The following is a 26,403-nucleotide window of genomic DNA, read 5'->3' on the forward strand; positions in this document are numbered from 1 at the left end:
GTAGACTAGGTCTAATTTGTTGTTTTCCCTGGTTGGAAAATCAACATGCTGGTATATTTTAGGCAGAACAGTTTTTAGGTTAGCATGGTTGAAGTCTCCAGCAGCGATGAGAAGGCCGTCTGGGTGTGCTGTCTGTTGCTCACTGATGGCTCTGTAAAGTTCACTGAGTGCCTCCTCTCTGTCCTTGTTGTTTGGGCTCGGAGGTATATAAACAGCCACCAGTAGAATGGCTGAAAACTCCCTCGGCAGGTAAAAAGGACGGCACTTTAAAACCATAAACTCCACCAGCGGGGAACAGTGTTGGTTAACAACAGTAGCGTCTCGACACCAAGCATCACTGATGTAAACACACACACCGCCGCCGCGGGACTTACCCACGCTAACTATGTCTCTGTCTGCTCGGTAGCATGTTAGCTTGTCCAGTTGGATAGCGGAGTCCGGGATGTTGTTGTGGAGCCATGTTTCCGTGAACACGTAAACACAGCAGTCCCTCACCTCACGCTTGGTTCTAACACTGTTTTTTCGGGACCGCGAGGGGCCGCTGCGACTGCTCGCGCCGCCAACATACTTGCCAAGTATATACATACTTTGTTTTCGTTTTGCTGAGAGATTGCGCAATCGTCGACGGACCTCAGAGGGCCCGTCGTATTGTGCGCTTCCTGTTTGACTGTTTGCTTTTGGGACTATTTGATTTCATTTTGTTCTTGCTCTATTTCCTTGAATCGATTCTGTGAGTAAAGTGTGGAAGCGCGGCTATCGGGCATAAGTGTCGTCAGTTCGCGACGCGACAACGGCAACTTGTGTGAGATACGATCGGCGATCCTCATTTTCACTACGACGCGACATCGCACACAGAAACTCTGATTCCTCTCTCTGCCCTTTTATTCCTCTTGGTTTCCGTAACTTGCACACACATAGAGCTCCGGATTCTGGGTGAAAACTGTCACCTATTGTTCCAACACATGTGTGCGCCGACACATGTGATCACACATAGCTGACCCCCCCCCCCCCCCCTCCGCCATTTTGTCTAAGTCACTCGACTCCGCCATCTGGTTGTAGGTTTTAGCTGTAGTTCTATAAGGCCCCTCCCCTTTTACACACGTGACTACACACAGCCTCCCCCTCCCTTTTTTGTCTGCGTCACTCGACGACGCCATCTTTGTAGTTTTCGACTGTAGTTTCAAGACCCCCCTTCCTTTTCACACACACACACACACACACACACATACATCCTCACCCATTTTATTCATTTGTTTAGATATTAGGCACATAAAATTGTATGATAGCGTTGTTGGTTGTGATATTAATTGATCTGATCACTTATTATTTCGATTGAATAAATTCTGTTATATTTTAAAGAGCAGTCGTTTGTGATTACTTGTGCATATTTGTGTAATAAGATCTGGATGTAGTAGTCCGTGTACGAACTTAACCCTTCACTGTCACTTCGAATGTGTAGTCGCACCCGACTATTGACATTACGAGTGGCCACTAATTATGAGACTTAGTTTATCGTTTGGTTATTAGTCCCTGTTTACAGGGTGGTGCCCCGTTGCTATTAATAATCATTAATAATTGTTACATACATTAATAATTATATTGATGTCAAGAATTCAGTTTCTTAAATGCTGATAACCCAAACACGCTCCTCTACGTTCCCAACAACGTGAACTCCAGATATTTCAGTCTTTCCCTGGGTTGAAGGGTTGAGGGTTTGGGTTTGTTTGTGCATTGAGCTACTGCTGATCGTACACTATTGCCTGCATGCTGCACTGCTACTTCCTACCTGTGGAGCCAGAAGTGTTGATAATGACTGTGTGGTAAGATAATGTTGCCAAACATTGATGAACTTGATGTTCAGTACTTTTTATCAAATTTGAGATGAGATACATTCCATAACATGTTAAGAAGAATAGCTGAGTAAACATGAACTGACATTATCTCTTGTCACCTTCACTTGTCATTATCACCTTGTCTTTCTTTTTCTTCTTCTCCTTCTTGTCCTTCTTCTTGTCCTTCTCCTTGCTCTTTACGTCCTCATCACATGATGCACATTGACACAAGTGTAGTGGTTTGGTGAGGAGATGTAGGTGCATTTAATAACGCTGAGGAAAGCCTTTTCTTTACTTTGTCAGGTCTGTATCACTATACGACACCAGAAACCCTGCCGCTGGAAGAGTGGCAGACAAGTTGAGCATGCCAGTGCTTCTGCTGTTATGAGACCGATGTTGCACATCAGTGATGACATTTGTACAAACAGTCGAATGGCTTTTTTTAAACGTAAGAACTGACACATTACATTGATTCCACACAGTGAGTGTTACGGATGACATTACATACATATAGGGGACAAACGAGCACTGGTATTGGATTCTTCCATTTATTCAATTCATTGACTATCATTTCATTGGGTATCAAACCCGAGTACCAATCAGATAAATGAGCTGTGTGACTCACTATGTCGGACAGACGGGGATCATTCTTTACGTGTAATGCAACACCAGGCTAAACGTAAGTATGAGTCATGACTTTGGAATGCAAAATGTCACAGATTAATACATAAGTATAAAGGTATCAGATATGATATCAGATACCAGATTGGCCCATTGACACCAAAACATGATCCAGTCATATTGGACCAGTCAGTATGCTGCATCCCTATTGGATTGGTAGTCAGTATAGCATTATGGGGACAAAGAGAATATTTTAGTTTTCTTTTAATTACCAAACTTTGAGAAGCAGGTACAATGACTCCTACGTGTATGCCACACTGACATGTCTCAGAAAACAGGAAAGACTGAAAAAGACAGGTTAGGATAAAAGTTCATGTTTTCTGGAGTCAAATAACAGCCAAACATATCTGAGAAGGGGCGGGGCTCAGGATCAGCAATCCAAGACTCAGGCAGTAAAAGGTGAAGGTGGAAGAAAAGTAGACAATCTGGCAGGGAATGAATGGTGATGGGCCGGTATGATGAGGGGAAAGGGAAGCAGCTGAGTGGGGGAGCGGGGAGGTCAGGTGACGTGGCAGGAAAGGAGTCATTGCAGGGCAGGAGGGAGTGGCTGCCTCTGAAGTGACAGGCGGGTTAGTATGTGGCAGGGGAACAGTGCAGTCAACAGAATTAATGGGAAACAGAAGTCATTTAGCTTCAGTGAGTTATTCATGGCTCTTACTGTGAATCACTTTCAGCTCTTAGGTCTTTCTAACTGGTTTCTCAGCACAGCTTCACGGACGTGACAATTATTCAAATGTTCCTCGTAATCACTTCAAATATGTGCACAGATTCTCCTGACTGATACAGCTTCAACAGTCAAGCTGTGCACTGAGGTCTGTTGTCTCTCCCCATCTTTTCTGTGCCCTCTACTTACATCCACTGGTTTTGAAATGAATGGACGTGTTTCTCTGCATCAGTCAGTTTAAAAGTAGGTGTTAATATATTTCTTGCTGTGATCACTGTTTCCTTCTTTAACTGTTCTGAGATCTGCTTTCATGTCACTGGAGTTGAATATTGCTCTGATGCCACTGAGATGACATTTCCTCTTCCAGCCCTTATCATCACGTACAGGCTTTTATAGAATTTACATATGCAAAATCTCTCTTGTACAGTGCCTATAATATGATTTAGAACACATACCGAGATGAAAACGTATCAAGAATCAAAAGGCATCAACTACAGTGAATCTAATTCCCAGACTATAGAACTATTCCATGTAATCCCATGAATAACAATCACTGGAAAAACACCCAGACAGTCAGTGAGTACAAAATCCATTACTCACCTGAAAAGAGTTTGACACCCTGAAGCTAAAAACAAACATTAGATGACAACAGATGTGTGTGTTTGACTATAAAAGAGAGAAAAGCAGAGGGCAGGGGCTTTTCTTTTTCCCACAGCTCAGCTCTCCCTCCTACTGTCCGGAGGAATTAGGACTGTAGCAGAGAATGGGGGAAGAGAGTCGAACTGTAGATATATAAAGCCACAGAAAGAGGTCAGTGCACACAATGGCTGGGAGATTCCACACTAAATCTGCACAGAGGCTCTGAATCGGCCCTTGGCCATGCCAACCCACATTTCCATCTCATCTGGATTCTGCTGTAGTGAACATCATAGAGAAGGGATCCTCTCAGTGGAGCATGACAGCACCACACGTGAGCAGTGATGCTCTGCACACAGCTCAGCCCGACCAGCCTTCTACAAACCCCAACGTTGAGAGGCTTTGCACTACAGGAGGAGAGTGTGCAGTGTTTATGGTGTGCTGACTTCATCAAGAAAAGGAATTGGTTAATTATATTGATCGCCAAGAAGTGCAAAATTAGCAACTTGACATGATGAATGAAACATAATTTTCTGTGAATTTCTGTGAATTTTCTGTGAAGTGTGACTAATGTGACATTTCCTCGAGCTGCACATCAAAATACATGTTACTAATAATGATATGCATCATACACTAATGTATTACTTATAATGCATGTGTTGTTGCCGAGCTAACAAAAACCTTTTTATACCATTATTTTCTATTTGTATAGATTTCGACACAAACGTATCAAAACATGATTAAATGATCTCCTTCAACCCCTCGCTTCCTTTTCTGTATTCCAGACTACACTTTAATCTGAAATGAAAAAGGAGAATTCCATCTCATTATTGTGTCTTTTGATTTACTTTGCACAACAGCTGGATTCTTGCAACGTCACAAGATCATGTGTGAATCGCAGCATCACATATCGCACCAAAATCCATCTTGCCAAGCTTCAAGTAATGCGTTTGTGTGGCTTAGGTGTGTGTGAGACCATGCAGAAAGACAAGTGTTTGTTCGAAACAACAATGGCGACTCCCAAAGAGGTTAGTAAAGGTGCTGCAAAAGCATCAGCTCTGTCACAACTGGACAGTATTCCTTCATTGATAGAAGAGCAAAGCATGACACTGAAGGCTTTTGTTGATGGAAAACATGTTTTCTCTGGAGAAAGATGTGCCGAGAGTTTGATGAACTGATGGTTCATTCAATCACCGGCCCCGTATCTTTTGCCTGCCCTTTTCAAAACAGTTTACAATAACTGCTGCTTTGGATGAATTTTGTGTGGAACCTGTTGAAGAAATCATTCAAGTCCACTTCAGAAGTTGCTGTGGTGTTGTGAGTTCATGAGAGCATGCCGGCAAACTGGTGACCTCTGGTGACCGGTGGGTTGACCCCGAACAAATGAAGAAAGAAGCATTTTATACAGGGAGCCAGAGCAGTGGTTCGACTGTATGTCAATACTAGGATACAGAGGGAAGGGAAGTCGATGACAAAGGGCAGGGAGGGGGTTATTCACATTCAGAGCCGCAGGAAGGGCACACAGTTGGCATTTGGTCGATCAAGGGGTCGACACAGCAGGGGCCTGAAGTAGCACCGAGGCGTCATTTGGTTAGGAAGTCTGGCCCCAATGTGTATTCTTCATCAAACCTTTCAGAGTTTAGAACAGCCCTTTGCATTGCTCTGATAAATATCATTATTGCCCTCTCTCTGCTTCTGCTTAGTTTAACAAACACATTTAAGGCTTCATCCAGAGGTCAGATGCCCTCCTCCTCCACCTCTCTCTCTCTCTCTCTACCTGGAGCATTAGTCACGCACCGTTAAAGTATAAATCCGTTCTATGTGCTCCACTACGTTCATTTGGAACTCATCATGCCTCAGTGCCATGACTTAGTTTTGCTGTTGTAGCCTACAACAAACTACTTGCTAAAGTAGCTTGGGGGAGGCAGTATGATGCACTCTTGCTCTGTGATGTACTCTTGGTTTGTACTGGTGGTAAATCATTTTAGTAAAACAATTAAAATAAGTGTGCTTTCGACATATGCTGCCTACTTTATTGAGCATGTACTTTTGGGACACTGGCGGCATCTACTCCAGGGCACAAAATGGGCTTTTAAGATTTACTGCACCATTTGGTGCATCTATTAGAAATGTAATAATAACCACTGCAACATTTTCTTTTTTTATGACAGTTCAAATATGAGGAAATAATCAATGTGTCCTGTCTTTAAATTTGATCAAAAACAGATTTGTCAAATAGCTTTGGAACCACGTAATGGAAAACATTTATTTAATTCATGAGACTTTAAGAATGAGTAGAATTTTAAAGTGTAACAATATAATTTGAGCCTGTAGAGTGTTTTATATGGCCATAGGAAGATTTCACATATTCAACAAGACATATATGATGTGTAATAAATTGTTACTGTAAGGTAAGTATTATTTTTGTCTTTTTGGCCGCTATATGTTCAGGTACCGTGCCAAAAGCACACTGCTGCTGTGCTGCTCTGTCTTGTCTCTTTGTGCGCTGTCAGTGTCTTCTTTTCGCGCTGCAACGTTAACAGTTATACATTTATTTTTCATTGCATGAGAAGATGGATGTGTGTCGTGAGAGTGAGAAAAGTTCCAGCTGTGTGAGTCTCACAGTCAATGCGGGAGCGTTAGCAGCGCTGCACAACATATGTACCAAGTTATAGTACACTAGTGCAAATAGAGCTGAGAATTACATGCACAGCTCAAAGTTTTCATACCTTGTTTATGCACATGGTATTTCAAGCCCTGCAAAAGTACATCCAGACCAAAAGGTCCTTTTCTTTACCCATTAACAGAAGTTACTTGTACTGCACAGCAGAATAAATATATAGCAAGAATCTAAAACAGAAAATAGTTCTGCAGCTAAAATAATGGGGTTGTAGTTATTAGAAAATAAATGAAACTGTCACTGAGCCTGGTGGTGCGGGACCAGATACTGCTGGATGGCAGCATGCAGAACAATCTGTGGCTGGGGTGATTGGAGTCTCTGATGACCCTGTTGGCCTTCTTCCCTCACCGCTAGGTGTAGAGGTCTTCCATCGATAGCAGCTCTGCCCTGGTGATCTGCTGGGCCGTTTCCACCACCCTCTGTAGAGCCTTATTGTCACGGTTTAGGCTTTGCCCCCTTTGTTCCTGTGTCTCAGTGTCTGTGTGTGTGTTTCCTCTGATTACACTCATCCTACCCACCTGCCCAGTCCACCCAGCTGCCTTCAATCTTCTCATCACCCCACACATATATACTCCCCTGCTTTCCCTGTTCTGGTTGTCAGATCGTCCTTGTCCGTTCCCCTGTCTGTTCCAGTCTTGTGTCTCCCTCGTGTTTGCGCGATGCTCCAGCGTTTGCTCCTGGTTTGTTTCTATGCCTTTTTGTGACTTTGTATTTTTTGTATTCTGTTTGGATTTTTGCCCGCTCCCTGTTGGAGTCGCTTTGAGTTTGTTTGTGACTTTTTAAGTAGAGAACTTTAAGTTTAAACTCGTCTCCAGTGTCTGTGGCTGCACTTGAGTCTCCGATCTGCCCCACGGGCGTGACACTTATGGTTGATGGCAGCGCAACTGCCACACCAGGCAATGATGCAGCCGGTCAGGATACTTTCAATAATGAACCTGTAGAAGTTTCCAGGACTCAGCCAGTAGAGAAGGAACATACCGTTTTTCTCACTGTCTTGTTATTGTGTCAGTGTGGTGAGTCAAGGTCAGTTCCTTGCTGATATGAACCCCGCAGAACCTGAAGCTGTTGACTCTCTCTACCGTTGTCTCAGTGATGAGGATGATGGGGCATGTCCTACTCTTTATTGTTTCCTGTCGTCCACATCAGATCCTATGATTTGCTAGAATTGAGTAATTGGTAATTGGTAATCAGGCCAATGACAGCCGTGTCGTCAGCAAACTTTTTGATGGAGTTGTGTGTATCCAGGCAGTCGTGTTTGAGCAACGAGGTGCAAGAGAGGATTTAACATGCAGCTTTGAGGGTCACCGGTGTTTAGAGTCTGGGTGGAGGATGTGGTAGTGCTCATCTGCACAGCCTGGGGTCTGCCCGTCAGGAAGTTCAGGATCCAGTCAAAGTGGGCAGTGTTGAGTCTCAGGTCTCTGAGCTTCATGTTACCATAGTCACTGTAGCGCATGTAGATGGGGCGTCCAGTAGCTCCCATGAACGTTGCTCCATTTACGACAAAAAATAACTCAACATTGGAAAGTGCAGCAGATTTTGAGACTATCACAGTCCACGAAATCTTTTGACCATCCAGTTAGACCAGCTGGCCCAAATGCCACCGGAAGCCATGTGACCACCCCAGAAAAGGAGAGAGAATAGTCGGGATAAGAGCAAAGCTAAGCCAGGGCTAGTCCACTACCTGTCACGGGAGTTCACGGTTAGTACCCAATAGCAAGACCACAGGAGACAGAATCTGGTAAAACTGATTTCATTTGCCAGAGTAATGAGGACAGGAAGGTGTGGAGCCCGTGGTCCGACACCGGAGGGCAGGCAGATCGACGGTGTGAGTCGTGGCTCGACACCGGAGGGCAGGCAGATCGATGGTGCAAAGACCATTAACACACCGGAGGACACTGGAGGCAGGCGCTCGAGGCAGAAGATGATACGGGGTTGAAGCGGGTGAAAGACGTTACGAACTGACAACCCCAGACTGCAGGACCAGAGTTGATAGAGTGCCAGGGGAATGGTTAGTGGGATCTGAGTCTGGTGTGTCAGCCTGCAGGAGGTATTTGGCTGGAGTGTCCGCAGCCGTGTACTAATCAGGGTTGAGGCCATGGGAGGTGTCTGGAGACAGAGGAAAAACACAGAGCACATGGCACACAATAACAAACAGGGGAATGACAGAACACATGAGGAGAGGAGATCAGGGGAAACGGAGGTAACACACAACGGGTCAGACAGGGATCCTGGATCCTGACACTACCAGGCCTGCTTCTGGCTATGCCTAGTCACTGGGAAATAAAATGAGTGAAGTAAGACTTAGGCTATTGCACTTGACGGGTGGACTGTATACCACGCCGACATAACCGCCGACATAACTCAAGACTCTGGTAAGAAGAAGGTAAATAGCCATCCCTTGCCCCAATTCAGTTTGTCTCCTGCTCTTTAACATCTCAGCACTCAGCAGTAGGGGGGAACATCAGGTATTTACATTACAACAATTGATCAGCAGTTTCAAGCTCCCCATTGACCCCTCCAGTCATCCCCTTCCTCTTCTGAGCCTTGTCACACAAAGACATGTGTCTTTGTTACCTTTGATTGTCCCTGGGAATCTTCACACCTAAACATTCTCTGGTCAAAGTGCAACCCCCATTTTGTTACTTCCTCTTATCAAAGCAAAGGCAGAGATAACCCATATGGTCCTGTTATCACTCTCCTCAGTACACAATCATATGTCTCATATATAGTTTTGTGAGTGAGTGAGTTTTCAGTCTGTTCGTCTCACTTCAATCATTTTTATTGCAGCAAAATATGATTGTCAAGCAGACAGACTGACCAACAATGTCATAAATGTTGCATGACCCTGACAAACTGAACTGTTTACTACATTACTACATAGTCCAACTTAACTAAATGCAAACGTGTGGACTCAGTATATGAACTATAACTTATATAAGTAGGATATAAGAGTTATATAACACATCAAGGGCAGAGAGACAGTTATGCGCTGCACTCTCCCCATGAGCCTGGCTACTGTTGGCAGGTTTAACCCCGTTGTGAGGCCAGATGCCTCTCTTTGTTTTGACCAACTTCCTACCAATCATGCTGACCCGGGACCTTTGCTGACCTCACCAGAAAACAACTCAGCACCATCTAGTGGACTGAAAAAGTAATTGATTTGATTTTTCTCCAAAAAAAATTTAAAAAATCTTTTTTTTTAAATAGTTTATATGATAAAAGATTGATACTTTGCGTCCATGTATCGATACAATATCGCCACGCAAAATATCGTGATACTATGCTGTATAGATTTTTTTCCCCCACCCCTACTGGGCAGTGGTTTGGGTAGCGGGCTTGAGTCTTTTTGGGGACAGGGGCAATGATGGTCCTTTTGAAACTTGGGTACTACAGACTGAAGCAGTGAAAGATTGAAAATGCCTGTTAAGACATCCACCAGTTAATCTACACACACATTGAGGACCCGGCAGCGGTCCTCAGTCGTAACTCTCAATGCACAGAGAGGTGTTCAGTTCATTTGGGAGATGTAGATCCTGTAGTTTCCTTTTGTAGTCTGTGATAGTTCTTAGTCCAGACCATATGTTATTGTATTCTCCCAAAGTGCTTTAGTTGTATGCTAAATGTTCTTTAAATGTGGCTCGGACTTCCCTGTTAACCCAGGGCTTCTGATTTGGTAATGTTTATTTCGTCGTCTACAATGTCGTCAACGCAATTGCAGATGAGCCAATGACTGCATGCTTATATGTGTTAACGTTGTTGTCCTGGATCACATACCACTCTAAAGCAATGATGTAGCGAAAAGTCCAAGACCGCAGCCTATACTATTGGCCCTATAGGTAGGCAAGTACAACTGAGGCGTGAGCTAATTTACTAAAGGGGGGGACCAGGCAGGGCCTTATATCCTTCCTGGAATGTAGACTTTGTCGAGCTTGTTACCACAGCGCATAAAGTGATATCTTGGCAAGACTTTTCTCGGCTTGGCATTGTTGAGATCCCTGGCCAAAATAAAAGCAGCCACCAGCTATTAGGTGTCGGTCGTGTGGATAACTCCATAAGTTCGTCCAGTGCTTGGTTGCAGTCAGTGTGTGGGGGAATGAACAACCAATGTTAACTCCCTTGGAGTAATGAGGATGGCATCTCATCATAACGTGCTCTAGGTTCGGAGAACAGGCTGTAGAAATGATCTCCACATTTGAGCATCAGTGGTTGTCGATCATGAAGCAGACACCTCCACCCTTGTTCTTCCCCAATTCTATTGTCTGGTCCTGGTGGTGAATGAAGAGCCCCTTTGCGACAATCATTTAGCTTTCATTTACTGATTTGCTACTTCTTAAACTGGTTATTGGAATGTATTTATGCCCCACGTATTGTGCTTTAACTTTAGTCCATTACATTTTAGCATGTCAAACGTACCTGTGTTTCAGCTGCAGGACAGCAGTGAAGGCCCAGGTATAAAATGTACGGCCCACCACTGGTAAGACCTTTAAGCCTAGTCATCTTATTAAAGAAGTTTAGTCCAGATTCTATGCTGGAATGGTATAATAAAATGGTATACTTTTATGCTTTCATTCTTTTCTACAATCTTCTTACAGCTCCTTAAGATATGATGGTACCTGGCCTTTGTAGGTGAGGAGAAGGATTCTGATTTCTGTCAGTGGTGAGAAGCTAATACAGGAGTAATATGATCTCTTTTCTTTGTTTTTGTTAGTACACGAGCTGCAGCATTGCTGAATCAGCTGGAGAGATTTAAGAGACTTATTAGAGCAGCCTGATAATAATGAATTGCAGTAATCAAATCTAAAAGTAACAAATGCATGAACTCATTGTTCTGCATCGCTTTGAGACAGGATGTGCCTGATTTTTGTTACGTAGGTGAAAAATGCAGTCCTAGAAATCCCAGTTTTATCTGGGAGTTAAAAGACAAATCCTGATCAAAGGTAACTCTGAGATTCTTGACGGTGCTGCTGGATGCCAGCGCAATGCCGTCTAGAGAAACTATATCATTAGAGAACTGATGTTGGAGGTGTTCTGGGCCTAGTAGAATAACTTCAGTTTTGTCTGAGTTTAACATCAGGAAGTTGCAGGTCAGCCAGGTTTTTATGTCCTTAATATTTAATCGCATTGTTATGGCAAAGTTTCCATAAATTCAAAAGTAGTGTATTGCACACTTTTATTTTAAAAGTACTGCTATATGAACAAAAGGGCAATAACATTTGGTTTACAAACACTTTAAACACATCAGGTGCTTTTTAACAGCAGTATTCCCTTTACACAGTAGCGATCATATTTCTAATATTATATCATTCTTACATCATATGTATATTTTCCCTTTAACTCACGAGATGCAGGTAGCATGTTTTATACTTAATGTGAATATAATTCATACTTTGTTGGCATCTTATTCTGAAAACCGGATGTTCGTCTGAAGAAACCGGATGTTGTCTTGTGTTAATCTTTCCGCTAACTTTCTCCTTCGCTCGCTCCCGATCTGTGCCGTTTGAATGTGTTTACCGTGGATTTAAGCATATAGGTGCACTAACATGTGAGTGTCTGCCCAGCACTAGTATATAGCTCAAAACACCACTTCGCCTAACTGCAGTCTTACAGAACTAACATGTCTGTCAACTCTTAGTCTTGGTATCTGGTCAGACTGGTCCGTGCAGAACACTGCACGGACCAGTATTGGGTTAAAAACGTCATCCACACCGCGAGGACGCCGGCGTCCTCGCCCCCCTGAAAATGTTGTACGAAAAAATGTATTGTTTGCTAAATATTGTGGATTTGTAAATTTCTTTTACCGGATTAAACAGTAACGTATGGGCAACACTATCATCTAAGTCAGGGGTTCTTAACCTTTTTGACCTCGGGGCCCAACTTTTCAAGTACAAAGTGTCCCGGGGCCCACTCTGACTATATGCATCAAAAGTGTCAGACAACCTGTAGGTCATACAGAAACAGAGCAGTGGGCCTTTGGAGTCAGTACAAATTTAAGATTTTTGTCTGCATAAAATAAAAAAGTATCTTTCAGTATAAATAACTGCCGGTGGCTGTATCTGTACAGGTAAAGGACAGTATAGGGCTGTAACTACACTATCAGTGAACAACTGCCTCAAATTTGAAGAAGATTGGACAAAGTATGACCAGTCTACAGAGTTTCTTCATGAAGAGATCCAGGCGGAGCTCTAAAAGGATATTTGGAGACCCAAATGGACACATGGTAACCACATGATATTCTGACACACTAAAGGTGTTTCTCCTTTTATAATTTGATATTATATTATTTTCCTTTTATTATTAGCCTTTGCAAATTGCAAAAACTCTGTATATATGGTCGAAGACATGGTGTGTGTGAGTAGCGGACTTGCTGTGCTTAATGGCTGCGACCGAGCGCACGAACGAGAATGAGAATAGCTCAGTTACGCAAACGTTGGTTGACGGTTTATGGAAGAGGAGGATAAGGTTTGTACTATAAGTACTAGCGTTTTCTGAAGGCAGTAGCTCCATGGTAACATCCGCTAGCACGTTGTCGGGTCTGTAATGTGTCTTTTTCCGTCGAAATGCTGCAAGATACGACTTACAGCGGTTATGGCGACTTTGGACAGTGTGTGTGGGCTCCTTTTGTGGAGAAACCATAAGAAATTAAAGAAAATCGATGATTTCTTTGCAAAGATGAGGATTTTGGGCATGCTGGGATACCACATACGGACATGTTTTGTGACGTATTTGCGCAAACAAGCCGTAGGAACGGAAGGGGAGGGGATCGAGGATGCCGGTGTTGAACAGGCAAAACCCTTGTTAAATAAATGAGATGATAGAATGTGATGATCACAAAGACATTTATTATCATGTGTATGTAAACATGCATACACAACAAGAAGCCCAACAGGCTTTCCCACGAGCGTTGGATGTTTCGTCGCTACGTGTCGCTTTATTTTTGAAGGCTTCCGTGCTTCGTTTGATAGCATTAGCCCACATTCCACACACTGAGCACTCGGCTCTGCCTCGTTGCCTCCGTCCACAAAGCCGTACTTAAGAAAGTCAGGGTTGTACTTGCACACACATTTAGACTTTTGGGGGGGGTATGGCACCACTGTCGTCTTCATTTTTTCTTTTTAATAACTTATCCATAACTTTCGCTACAGGCTAGCGGCTAGCTGAGTGTCTTCTTCTGCTTATTGCAGCTTGTTAAACAACTGACTGACGCATTACCGCCACCAGGTGGTGAGAAGCTGTATTGTAACTGAGCGTCTCATGGATAACAGTGATATCTCTGGTGTCTTCAATTGATAACCTATGCGGTCCCGCGGCCCACAGGTGCAAAACTGAAAGTTTTTCGCGGCCCTCTAGGTGGCGCTCGCGGCCCAATCATGGGCCGCGGCCCTATCATGGGCCGCGGCCCTATGGTTAAGAATCACTGATCTAAGTCACTTCTTACACACTCCAAACACAACTATTGACGACTAATATAAGCATCTAGAAAACGTGTGATAAAAGTACGAAATTCCGGCCAAAAATCTGCGTTATGTGTGCTTTATATCCATATTTGCACCACGTAGCGCGCAGCTAGCGGGCTAATCCGAACATCGATTAGCATTAGCTTGCGACACAGAAATCATAAATACCTTCGTTTTTTCGCTCCGTTGAACCAGTAGAAAGCTGTGAGTGGTCAAGTGTACCATGGCGCTGGTCTTCAGCCGAAAAAATCCTTGGTTTTTTGTGACGTTTTATGAAATATAAGAACAAAAACATCGAAAATATTCCGTTTTTGCGGTACCGTCATGGCCGCCAACTGCATCCTGTTTACTTCCGAGCGTTTCCTGTGGAAGGGGGGTCAACCCACCTCGGGCCAGGGGTCAGACTTTCGGCCAATATAATTTTACGCTCGGGGATAACACTTCTTGCAACGTTATTCATTGAAAGTTATGTCAATCAACACCAAATTCTACACCCGCCTGCCTGAGACTCTGACGCGTCGAATGTGGGCTCAAACTCTGAGATCGACCAATCATAGGCTGACCTGGAGCCCAATACACACACATGGACTGAGAAAATCCTATGGATGACAGGCAGAATCATACTCTGATGATGTTAGGAATCTCAAAATGATTCCTAACAGCTGTATTTGGATGTATTGAATAATATGAGTGATAAAAAAAAGTGAAATATATAGTTATATAGTATATAAAAGTACAATGTAAGAGCTGCAACAGCTGGTTCGAAAATGATGACCTCGCGTGACCTCTCTGTACTAAAGCCTCTTATTCTTCACTTTATCCCACTTCAACCTTTATTCAGCAACTACTGATCGGTTGTGCAATGATTTGGGAGAGTTTTTAGGGAGCTGCTGCAGTATTTCAACAACACAATATCAATAAAAGTGCTTTTTTTCAGGTTAACCTGAATATTTTCAATTTGAGCTGTGTAATGCCTTCATTTACTATATTAACCAGCAACATATACACAATATTACCCACTGAACAATCTCACCAGTGTTGTGATCTGATTATAGAGCAGCACCACACAGATCAGTCAGGACAGTGAACTCCCCGACACCCTGAACCGCTTCTTTGCCCGCTTTGACAGACAGCACAGCGGAGCAACAGCTGAGAAGACCCAGCCCAAGGAGGAGCAGACACTCTTCCTCCAGCACCACCAGGTGAGGTCCGCTCTGAGGAGGATCCACATCACCAAGGCAGCGGGACCGGACAAAGTGTCGGGCCGCACACTGAAGACCTGTGCCGACCAGCTAGCAGAGGTTTTCACTAACATCTTCAACCTCTCCCTGCAACAAGGTGCAGTCCCCACCTGCCTCAAAGCCACCACCATTGTCCCTGTCCTGAAGAAGACCGCAGTCACCTGCCTCAACGACTACCGCCCAGTCGCCCTGACCCCTGACCCCTGTCATCATGAAGTGCTTCGAGAGGATGATACTATCGCACATCAAGGACGTCCTCCCAGCAGACCTGGATAGCAACCAATTTGCGTACCGAGCAAACAGGTCTACGGAGGACGCGGTCTCCATCACTCTTCATACGGCCGTGTCTCACCTGGAGCACCCTAACACATACGTCAGGATGCTCTTCATTAACTTCAGCTTTGCCTTCAACACCATCATCCCCCATAAACTGGTGCATAAACTCAAAAACCTTGGACTTTCAACATCACTCTGTTCATGGATTCTGGACTTTCTCTCTAACAGACCACAGAATGTCAGGATAGGGAACCTGACATCAACAACCACCATCCTGAACACTGGTGCACCGCAGGGCTGTGTGCTCAGCCCGGCCCTCTTCACCCTCTTCACTCAGGACTGCTCCGCCACATATTCCTCCAACACAGTGGTGAAGTTTGCTGACGACACCACTGTGCTGGGACTCATCTCCAACAACGACGAGATACACTACAGACAGGAGGTCCAACATCTGGCTGAGTGGTGCTCGGACAACAACCTGGTCCTGAACACCACCAAGACCAAAGAAGTCATAGTGGACTTCAGGAGATCCAGGAAGACCACCCCCTCTCCACTCTACATAAGTGGGGAGGAGGTGGAGAGGGTGGACAGCATCAAATTCCTGGGGCTCCACATCACTAAAGACCTCACTTGGTCCCTGAACACATCACACCTGGTGAAGAAAGCCCAGCAGAGGCTCTTCTTCCTGAGGAAGCTCAAACAAGCTGGCCTGCCCCCTGCACTTCTGGTTAACTTCTACAGAAGTGTGATTGAAAGCATCATGTGTCAGTGCTTTACTGTGTGGTACGCCAGCTGCACAGCAGAGAACCGGAGGGAACTGGCCCGGGTGTTAGAACAGCACAGAGGATTGTGGGAGTTACCCTGCCTGACCTGGATGCTGTGTATGCTGGCCGTCGCCAGAAGAAGGCCAGAAACATCTGCACAGCCACCACTCACCCGGGTCACTCTCTGTTTGTTCCACTGCCATCAGGAAGGAGATACAGGACCATCAAAACCCGGACTAACAGGCTGAGGAACAGCTTCTTCCCCACAGCGGTTTCCTCCATCGCCCCCCTCCCACCGGACAGCTCTGAAACAAACATAGTCAATAACACGACACTGTAACCAAGCACATTTTTCACTTTGGAGCCATTGATGCCTGTGCTTTATCTTGTTTTATCTTGTATATATTTATTTAATGTCTTGTTTTTAAATTGTCTTGTCTTCATGTTTTCATACACTTTTTAAATGTTGCTGCTGTACTGATGAGTCGCCAACTAAATTTCGTTGTATGTTCGTACGATGACAATAAACATCCTTATCCTTATCGCCTCAAAAATGATTAAAATAGACCTTGTAGTACAGAACTGTGGTCACTTTAGTATGGGTATGCTATTTTCGAGCAGAGGCCTACAAATAGGGCGGGTGTGGAGGAGGTTAAGAATCACCACTGTTGGATTTTTCCGAGTAAAAGTCTTCAAGTCCGAGTCAAACAACACAATGTCTTAATGCACATAAATATATATGTACAATGAGAGACTAGAGGAGTGCATCATTGTCCACTTTCCCCCTAAATTATTAGTAAATATCAATAATTATACTTCTTCCAAAATACTCAGTATTTTCCAGTGGTGTATAAAGTACTCAAAAGCCATACTTGAGTAAAAGTAAAGATACCTTTCTGGAAAACTACTCAAGTAAAAGTAAAAAGTCACCTCTTAGAATACTACTTGAGTAAAAGTCTTAAAGTATCTGATATTTATTGTACTTAAGTACAAAAGTACTTAAGTATCAAAAGTAATTTTCTGATATTAAATGTATATCACAACCTGAACATTAAATGAACATCATAACCTGTTCATTGAAAGTAAAAGTACAAGTAAATGATGTTAATAAAAAAGCAAAGGGTCAGAATTTTGAGAATTATGAAGTTTATTCTTTTCAGTGCTGTGGCACCATGACCAAGGACATGGAGCTGTGTTGAACATAATTGGGTTGGCTGTGATCCATTCAGGAGCAACAATGTTCAACATAACATATTGTACATAAGTATACTTTTGCATCTACTATGAACTTATCATCATAATTCTCCGAAAAGCAATATGACACTATGAAGGAGTTGTAACAGTGCGTTTATAAGTCTGCTCATTAGACTAGAGGATGTAGAGGCCAATGCATAATGTTGTGTTCAGCAAAAAATAGCCACTTGATGCATCAGGTCAGTGTTGTGAGAAAGGACACCTGCCTTGTAAACTCCTGTGGGCCTGATTTGAACACAATAGACAAAGGATTTTGCTCAAGCTGAATCTGCAATTGGGCGACTGCTACCATCATAACTCCATCTGATCATCCACAACATGACTCAAATATCAAAACATGATCAATACTAAAGCAGCACCGAAAGTAACAACCCAGTCATTACTTGAAACTGAAACATGTCCTGTTCATCTTCAAAATAAGTTGGTTTTCAAAATTGCGAGAATTCAGTCTCGCTCTTCTTGGGCTGAAGACTAGTCCTGCGATGCTAAATAGCCTTTCACAGGCCGCTGAGGCAGGTAGAGGTGTGTTCAGCGTCACAGACAGCTTGCGCACTGCTGCGAAGGATTTCCCTAATGCTGCGCTCTCGCGGCTCCTGTCAATCCGTGTATATAGCTACAGCTAACGTTAGCCAACTAGTGCTGCACAATTGTCAACACTTCCTCAGCTCACTAACTCGCTAGCGATCCACTGGTGTTGGTCTTCGTCACCACCGTCGTTTATTGCGGGAGTAGCAGGTGCTTCCATTTCTGCTTCCATCATGAAATCAGTCATCGTAGAGTGGAATTCTACTCATGTAGTCGCCCGCTAGCTTATAGCATGTAGCATCCTGGGCATCACTGGGAATCAAAACACCGCGGCTTTGAGAGCACTTGTTTGCAATTGCGCATTAACGTGATTAACCAATGATTTAACTTGCTGCTAGGACCACTGATTCACCAAACCTGCTTGCTTGCAGTCTGTGTTCCACCACAGTCCCCGACGCTGCTCTCATGATTCATTTTGTTTCTAAAGATAGATTTGATTTTGTAGCGAGTAATGAAGGTTTCAGGGGAAATGTATCGGAGTAAAAGTACCGGTTTTCTTTGCAAAATGTAGTGAAGTAAAAGTAAAAGTAAACAGAAATATAAGTAGTGAAGTAAAGTACAGATACCCAAAAAAACTACTTAAGTACAGTAACGAAGTATTTCTACTTCGTTACTATACACCACTGGTATTTTCTAAAAGTGAATTTGTACTGCAGCATCTTAATCTACACAAAAAACACAAACAGACCCCAGTTTAAAGTTGTCCCTATGCACCACTGCAACACAAAACCAGGGGAAACACTATTTTCTTCTTGGTAGCAGGTGTTTCTGCAGGAACTCTTAACAGAGATGGATTCATTTCTAAAAGAAGAGCCCATCTTTCCTGCTGTGACAATACACGATTGCATTGTCACGGCTCTAACATCTTGCAACACTCTGCCTCCTGCCATCCACTGATTACTCCTGTTGGAAAGCCTCAATTAAAGTGCATTGAAAATCAGATTCAGTGTCTTGAATAACACTGCTACCTGTGTCCTAATAGCCCCCCAAAATAACAGCAGCACAAAGACCCACTCCTTTGATTTCCTTCATCCATCCAGACAGGCACTGAATGGAGGTGTCCACATTAGAAGTAGTGTTTAAGGTTTTGTTAGTCGAGCAGCTGAGGGATTTATTTCTTTCCTCTTCACTTTTTTGCATGTTTTGCAACATGTTTCAATGAGTATTTCTTTGTTTTCATTGAATGTGAAAGATCTGTGTGTATGTAAGGTAAGCTGTCAAATTCAAGACTTGACAGTTGGCTTCCAAGCAAACTGAGAAGCCATCGGAATTCTAAACCCACTTAACATGTTTTTATATTTCCAGAGAAGGTTTTCTAAAAGTCATGAGATGTAGACGTATAGATGTACACGTATAGGGGTAAAAATACAAACCTGAACCACGTGAATGACAAAAGTAAGTAAACCTGGAAAATGACATTCCAATAGGGAAACCTTGAGTGATCAGTTTGACGTTTTTATTGATTTTCTTTTTTTTAAAGAAATCTCTGCTCCATTTTTACCTCGGTTATCAGCAAACTCGTCATGTTATGGTTGGACAGCATCACTGTGGTGGCCTACCTGATTATGCAGGGGGCGCAAGGTGCCTGACACATCAATCAGTATCCAGATGATAGAACGCTCTAACTCTCTTCTTGACAGAGTTGCATCAATGTGGCAGTGTTTTGGTCAGCTGGTGCCAGATTTGTTTGCTAGCAGGAAATTTTACCCTGGTGGATACTTTCACCCAACCAGTATGGCCCCTTCGCTCCTCTTCTTCCTGCCTCTGCCCAAATCCATTTTTTGTAATATCTAGATTGTCCAGTAGGGGCTGTGTAACTGCAAAGTAACTGTTTCTGTAACAATGCATGTTAAACGCCCAACTACTACCTACCTGCACTGTGTTGGGGTCTGACCAAGTGGCTTCAATATGTGCTGTGGACAAAGAGAATCAGGCCTTCACTTTGTCAAGCACAGGTCTCATCCTGACCTGTAGTTTTGATGAGAGCCAGCTCCTCTGGGTGGAATGTCACACCTAACCCTAACCCTAACCCTAACCCTAACCCGACGAAGCCTCGCTCCTCTCGTGACCGAGGATTCCCGGCAAGACCTACGGACCACGTCGTCTCAGCCGAAGTTAGGTCATCCTCCCTGCAGCGAGGATAGACCACGTCTGCGTTTGCTCCAGAGCGAGCTGCGCCAACGGACCGAAGCCGCACCAGCAAAAGCCGTGCGACACACAGCGCCCGCTACCAGCCGCGCTGCAAGCAGCCCCCCCCTGTCCCCCTTCCCGACGAGGAAAACGGACCGCTTTGCTCACGAACACTTCAACGTTGCAACGAAGCATCGACAAGTAAGGTTCTTGGCATCTGGGCATAGCTTAGCTTAAATTAACGTAAGTTTAATTCAGGTCATTCATTTATATGTTGATATTCCCGTGTTTTTGTGTGGTTAAGTTACTGTCGCGTGATATTGAGATATCACGCAACTCTTTACGGAGCAGAGAAGCTCCGCTGTATTGGTGTATTAACTATGACTGTTTGCTTGGGATTCATTTGATTTCTTTTCATTTGTTTTATTACACTTCGTGTAGTACTCTCTCCTCATTAAATCAACTCTGTGAGTGAACTGAGGTGCGTGGTTTATCACGGCATATGTTACCGGCAGTTCAAAGACGACAGCGGTATACGTATGCATGATAGAACCAGCAAACTCAGGCTCATTACAACGCGGACCGCACGCAGAAGTTTGATTCATGAGCCCCCACCTTTTTTCTCTTTCCTCCTCTCACGTAACACGCACACACACAGCTCCTAGCTCTACCCCGGGGAAAACCCCGTTGAAACGATCGCCTCACAACACACGTGCTGCCCAGGCACACGTGATTACATACAGCAGCCTAACTGCCATTTTGTCCGAGTCACTCGACTCCGCCATCTTTGTAGTTTTTAGCTGTAGTTCTTAAGGCCCCTCCCCTTTGGCCAGCGTCACTCGACGCCGCCATCTTTGTAGTCTTTAGCGTAGCTGTAAGACTCGCCTTCCTTTTCACCCACAGACACACACACATACACACACACACAGACATACACCCTCATCACCCATTTTATTCATTCTTTAGTTTAGGCATATAAAATTGTATGATAACGTTTGTTGGTTGCAATATTAATTGATTTTATCATTTATTATTTTGATTTAATAAACTCTGTTATACTTTAAGGAGCAGTCGTCTGTGATTACTTGTGCATATGTATTTGATAAGACTGTATGTAGTAGCCTGTGCTCGAACTTAAAAACCTTCACTGTCACTGAATGTATAGTCATACGCAGACTATTGACATTATGAGTGACTACTAATTATGAGACTTAGTTTTATCGTTTGGTTATTGGTCCCTGTTCGCAGGGTGGTGCCCCGTTTTTATTAATAATCATTAATAATTGTTACATACATCAATAATTCTATTGATGTCAAGAATTAAGTTTCTTAAATGCTGATAACCCAAACACGCTCCTTTAGTTCCCAACAACTGGTAAAATTACCTCCAGTGGTAAATTTCTCACTCAAGAGAACCTAGGCATGATCACATGACTAGTCATGTACATCACATTTATCCATCTGTCCATCTTTTAACTGTACTCACTTTAGCCTTTGCAGGGTCACGTTTAATTAAAGCTTTTTATTGTTTAAAATGAAGACAAAAGGAAGTTCCTTTGTCACCTTTATTTCTCTTACATCTTACAGGATTATACAGTAGATAATGCATGCATGATACTACAGCTATTGCACATTTACAGAATGCATTTCTATTTTTAGTCGCACTGGAAGCTGATATATCACCGGCCATAGGTGCGTCCTCCTAACATTAGAATGCACATTTTTATATTGCTTCCTTTCGGCATCATCAGAGATAACTGTGATCATTGGGGCGTTAAAATTGAGTGGACTCTGTTGTATCTTCTGCATACTGTTCTGTTATTCTCTTGACTTTGAGAGGCATGCTCTTCCTCTTTTGTCGTTGATTTGGTCAAATTTTGCCTTGATGCCAGGGGCCTTCTCCAAATTCACATTTAAGGATGTGAGTCTGGCACCTAAAGTGATAGAACCATGTTGGTGTATGATGCAGTGCTGCTGTAATGCCAAATGGCAATATGTCTGTTTCTAAATTGTCTTCCTACAGAGAAAGAGTGGATCTGTTTTATTTGTTGCTGAGAATTGTGACATGCTAAAGTGCACTCTTTATCACAGATCTATTTGCCAACCATTTCATTTGACTTGAACTTGTGTGACCTGGGATGATGTGATTGTTGCTCTGTCTTCCCATTGGTTACCTGTGTGTGTGTGTGTGTTTTAGTTTGTAGTCACCCTATAGCCACATCTGTTGTGTTTGTACAGAATGCTGACACCCACAGTACTGTATATGCCATATATACTGTATATGTACTGTTGGGAACGTAAAGGAGCGTGTTTGGGTTATCAGCATTTAAGAAACTGAATTCTTGACATCAATAGAATTATTGATGTATGTAACAATTATTAATGATTATTAATAACAACGGGGCACCACCCTGCGAACAGGGACCAATAACCAAACGATAAAACTAAGTCTCATAATTAGTGTCACTCATAATGTCAATAGTCTGCGTATGACTATACATTCAGTGACAGTGAAGGTTTTAAGTTCGAGCACAGGCTACTACATACAGGTTTATCAAATACATATGCACAAATAATCACAGACGACTGCTCCTTAAAGTATAACAGAGTTTATTAAATCAAAATAATAAATGATCAAATCAATTAATATTGCAACCAACAAACGTTATCATACAATTTTATATGCCTAAAATGAATAAAATGGATGAGGGTGTATGTCTGTGTGTGTGTGTGTGTGTGTGTGTGTAAATAAAGGGGAGTCTTAAAGCTACGGCTAAAGACTACAAAGATGGCGGCGTCGACTGACTCTGGCCAAAAGGGGAGGGGCCTTAAGATACTACAGCTAAACTACCAGCAGATGGCGGAGTCAAGTGACTCGGACAAAATGGTGATGAGACTGCTGTATGTAATCACGTGTGCCGATGCACACATGTGTTGTGAGGCCATCGATTGAACGGGGTTTCCCCCAGGGGCAGAGATAGGAGCTGTGTATGCGTGTTACGTGAGAGGAGGAAGAAAAGGAAAAAGGAGCGAGAACTCGACGTGCATCACACTTCGGCGTGCGATGTTGTAGGGAGCCTGAGTTTGCTGGTTCTATCACGCATAAGTATACCGCTGTCGTCTTTGAACTGCCGGTAACTTATGCCGTGATAAGCCAAGCACCTCAGCTCACTCACAGAGTCGAGTTAATTAAGAGAGAAATAAACAGAACGAAATGAAATAAGTCAAAATAAATCCCAAAAGCAACAGTCAAACAGTTAATACACAATGCAACGGAACTTCTCTGGTCCGTAATGATTGCGTAAATACCTCCGTATAATGCGACAGTGTCTTAACACAAACCAGAATACGGGAATGCACCATAGAGCGGATTTTCTGATCCGCGAGGGATTGCGCAATAGTCACTTAAACACACAAAAACACGGGAATATCAACATATAAATGAATGGCCTGAATTAAACTTAAGTTAATTTAAGCTAAGCTATGCCCAGATACCAAGAATCTTACTTGTCGATGCTTCGTTGCAACGTTGAAGTGTTCGTGGGGAAGTTGTCCGTTTTCCTCGTCAGGAAGGGGGGCAGAGGGAGCTTGCGGGTCGGCGCGGCTTTGCAGCGGGCGCTGTGTGTCGCACAGCTTTTGCTGGAGCTGTTTCGGTCCGTTGGCGTGGCTCTGGAGCAAACGCAGGTCTGATCTGTACTCGCTGCAGAGAGGACAGTTAACTTCGGATGAGACGGCGTGTCTGCGCGTCTTACCGGGAATCGTCGGTCACGAGAGGAGCGAGGCTTCGTCGGGCTCCTCTGTGCCGGTTTGTGCACAAAAGAAAAAGAAAAGCAAAAAGCGGAGAACGGATCGCGGATGCGGATGCGGATTCGTTACGTGGGCTGAGTGAGCCTTACTCAAAGTGGAGCACTGTCTGTTTCGTCCAGCGAAATGGCTCGTGACCTTGTCAGGGTTTGAGGAGGGGAGAAGGCCGTCGCTTCCTCGTGGCCTGCGTGGCCAGCGTCACGCTGACGGGGAAAGCTGGATCTTCTGTGGCCTGGACGGGGGTCCGAGTGAAGAGAGCGTTGTGTGCTCCCTGTTCGACGGAGGTCGAAGGGAAAAAGCAAGGAGGTGTGATCTGCAGTTAGTTTTGTTGGACAGTGGTTGAACCACAGGGGTCCTGGGGTCTCTTGGCTCTCGGCCAATGAGATTGCAGCGGTGCATTCAGGTGACTTCAGGAACCATAGTTTTTTTGGGGGGGAACTACAAATCAGGATGAAACCTTTGCTTGAAAAAGTGAAGGCCTGATTCTCTTTGTCCACAGCACATGTTGAAGCCATATGGTCAGACCCCAACAGTACTGTATATGCCAGTGCCTCTGAGCTTCTCAGCCTCCTGCTGCCATTTTGCTCCTGTATGGGTGAACTGGTTGAATGCTTGGAATCTTGGACGTGACTGATTGTTTCTGTACTTCATTTCTCGGCCAGAAAGTGGTTACATGGTCCTGTTGCTTTCTCCAGAACAGGCCACCAGCAGTACAGGGGTCACCCCACAACGGCCAGCCCCCACCCTGCATGAACCCTGCCTTGATGAACGCTCCTTGGGTGAGAGAGGGGAGGAGGGGAGTAGTATTTTTCACCCCATCCAAACCCACACAGTATCATTCTGGCGATCAACCACAGTATTTACTCTGCTGACATGATATGTGATATGTGACGAGTCATGATTCATCTCTCACTTTTCACCACTCATATTCAAATTAGATTTCATCATGTTGATGCCCTCTGATGTGAAATGTGACTTCTAATTCACGCCATCTTGTGTCACACTTCAGAGCTATTGTTGACTCTCAACACTGTATTTACATGTTAACCACGGCTACATTTTGTGTCATATGAATCTGTTGTTGCTAAAGTTGGGTATCATCAAACTTCAGTGCAAATCAAAGAAAATACAACAAAAATCTAATTTCAGTTTCTAGATGGATTAGTTGGGATAGGTCAGAAATGTCCCTTAAACACCCACAACAAGGGGGGCGGGGGACAGTACAGGACTGGTGTGAGAAAAAAATCATCCCACAACATACTATCAACATTTTTTTACATGTACTGCTTGTCTATGAAAGCATGTTTCCCAACGTGTGATGAACTGTAGTGAGCGTACCTTTGTAAAGCTTACGGTGTCAGAGTCAGTAAGCTTTAGCTGACACTGTGTCCGACTGCTATATCACCACATGGTCCTTTTGAAGCCACCGTTTATGGTGTTGTTGTATTAGGTTGTTGTATAAGATCAGTAAAGAAATGCCTGCTTCAAGTGAGGAAGTGATTTTAAACCAAATCTAGTTTCTCATAGAGAACATAAAGATTAGTAGAAGTTATAGCTTGAAATTCCTTGTATTGTATTATATTATATTTTTTAAAAGAACCTAGTGAGATAAATATATATTCTAAATCTGAGACACTCCCCATATGTAATGAATACTTCATATTCATAAATAATGGTATGCAACAAATGCAATTTTAGTTAATACCTCATGACTGCATTGTGAATCTCTTGTGCTACTCTGGGTGCCTAATATCTTAGCCATGTTGATGTCTAAGAAAACATATACATTTCAACATCATTCTTTTCATTATTTAGAATATTTAAGCATTGTACAATAATCACACCAAGAAAAGGAAACCTTGAAAATGACGGTATGATCATGAATTTGCCAGTTTAATGTACAAACGTCATCAAGATGAATGCTTCTGTCTTTTCTCTTGTCATTCCTGAGAACAGGAACACAAAGCCCTTACTTTTGTTTTTGGGTCTCATCACTTGTCGGTGTCCTCTCTCTTTCTCTCTCCATCTCCCCCCTTTCCTCCTTCTCTCGTTCCGCTCTCAGCAGTACCACTACCAAGAAGACGACTCTCCGCCTCTTGACCGGGGATTCCCGCGGCTCACCAACGAGGTGCACGCCCCTGAGCTTGTGCACGTGTCCGAGAAGAACCTGTCTGAGATTGAGAATGTGCACGGCTACGTGTCCCATTCCCACATCTCTCCTCTCAAGGTTAGCATCACACCCTCTCTCCCTCCATTCCAAGTCTGAGCTTTTGCACCTGGCATAGAAACCATGACCCTCCGGCCTTCAGCACCATGACCGACTGCCAACATGGCCTTGTCTTAGTCTCTTTAGCTTTAATATGACCACAGACTGCTCAGTGCTGTTCATAGGTCATTTTATA

At 43.7% G+C, this 26,403-nt stretch overlaps 1 protein-coding gene across 1 annotated transcript in view; it reads left to right on the forward strand.

Annotated features, from left to right (window-relative positions):
* The window catches only part of dlg2 (discs, large homolog 2), a 239,301-nt gene that overhangs the window by 10,597 nt on the left and 202,301 nt on the right, over window positions 1-26,403 (forward strand). The window contains exons 2-3 of the mRNA XM_079282881.1: window positions 24,697-24,780; window positions 26,067-26,228. Of these exons, the coding sequence (XP_079139007.1) occupies window positions 24,697-24,780; window positions 26,067-26,228 (246 nt within the window). The remainder of the gene's footprint in view (window positions 1-24,696; window positions 24,781-26,066; window positions 26,229-26,403) is intronic.

Source organism: Melanostigma gelatinosum (assembly GCF_949748355.1).
Source record: "Melanostigma gelatinosum genome assembly, chromosome: 14".
NCBI lineage: Eukaryota > Metazoa > Chordata > Actinopteri > Perciformes > Zoarcidae > Melanostigma > Melanostigma gelatinosum.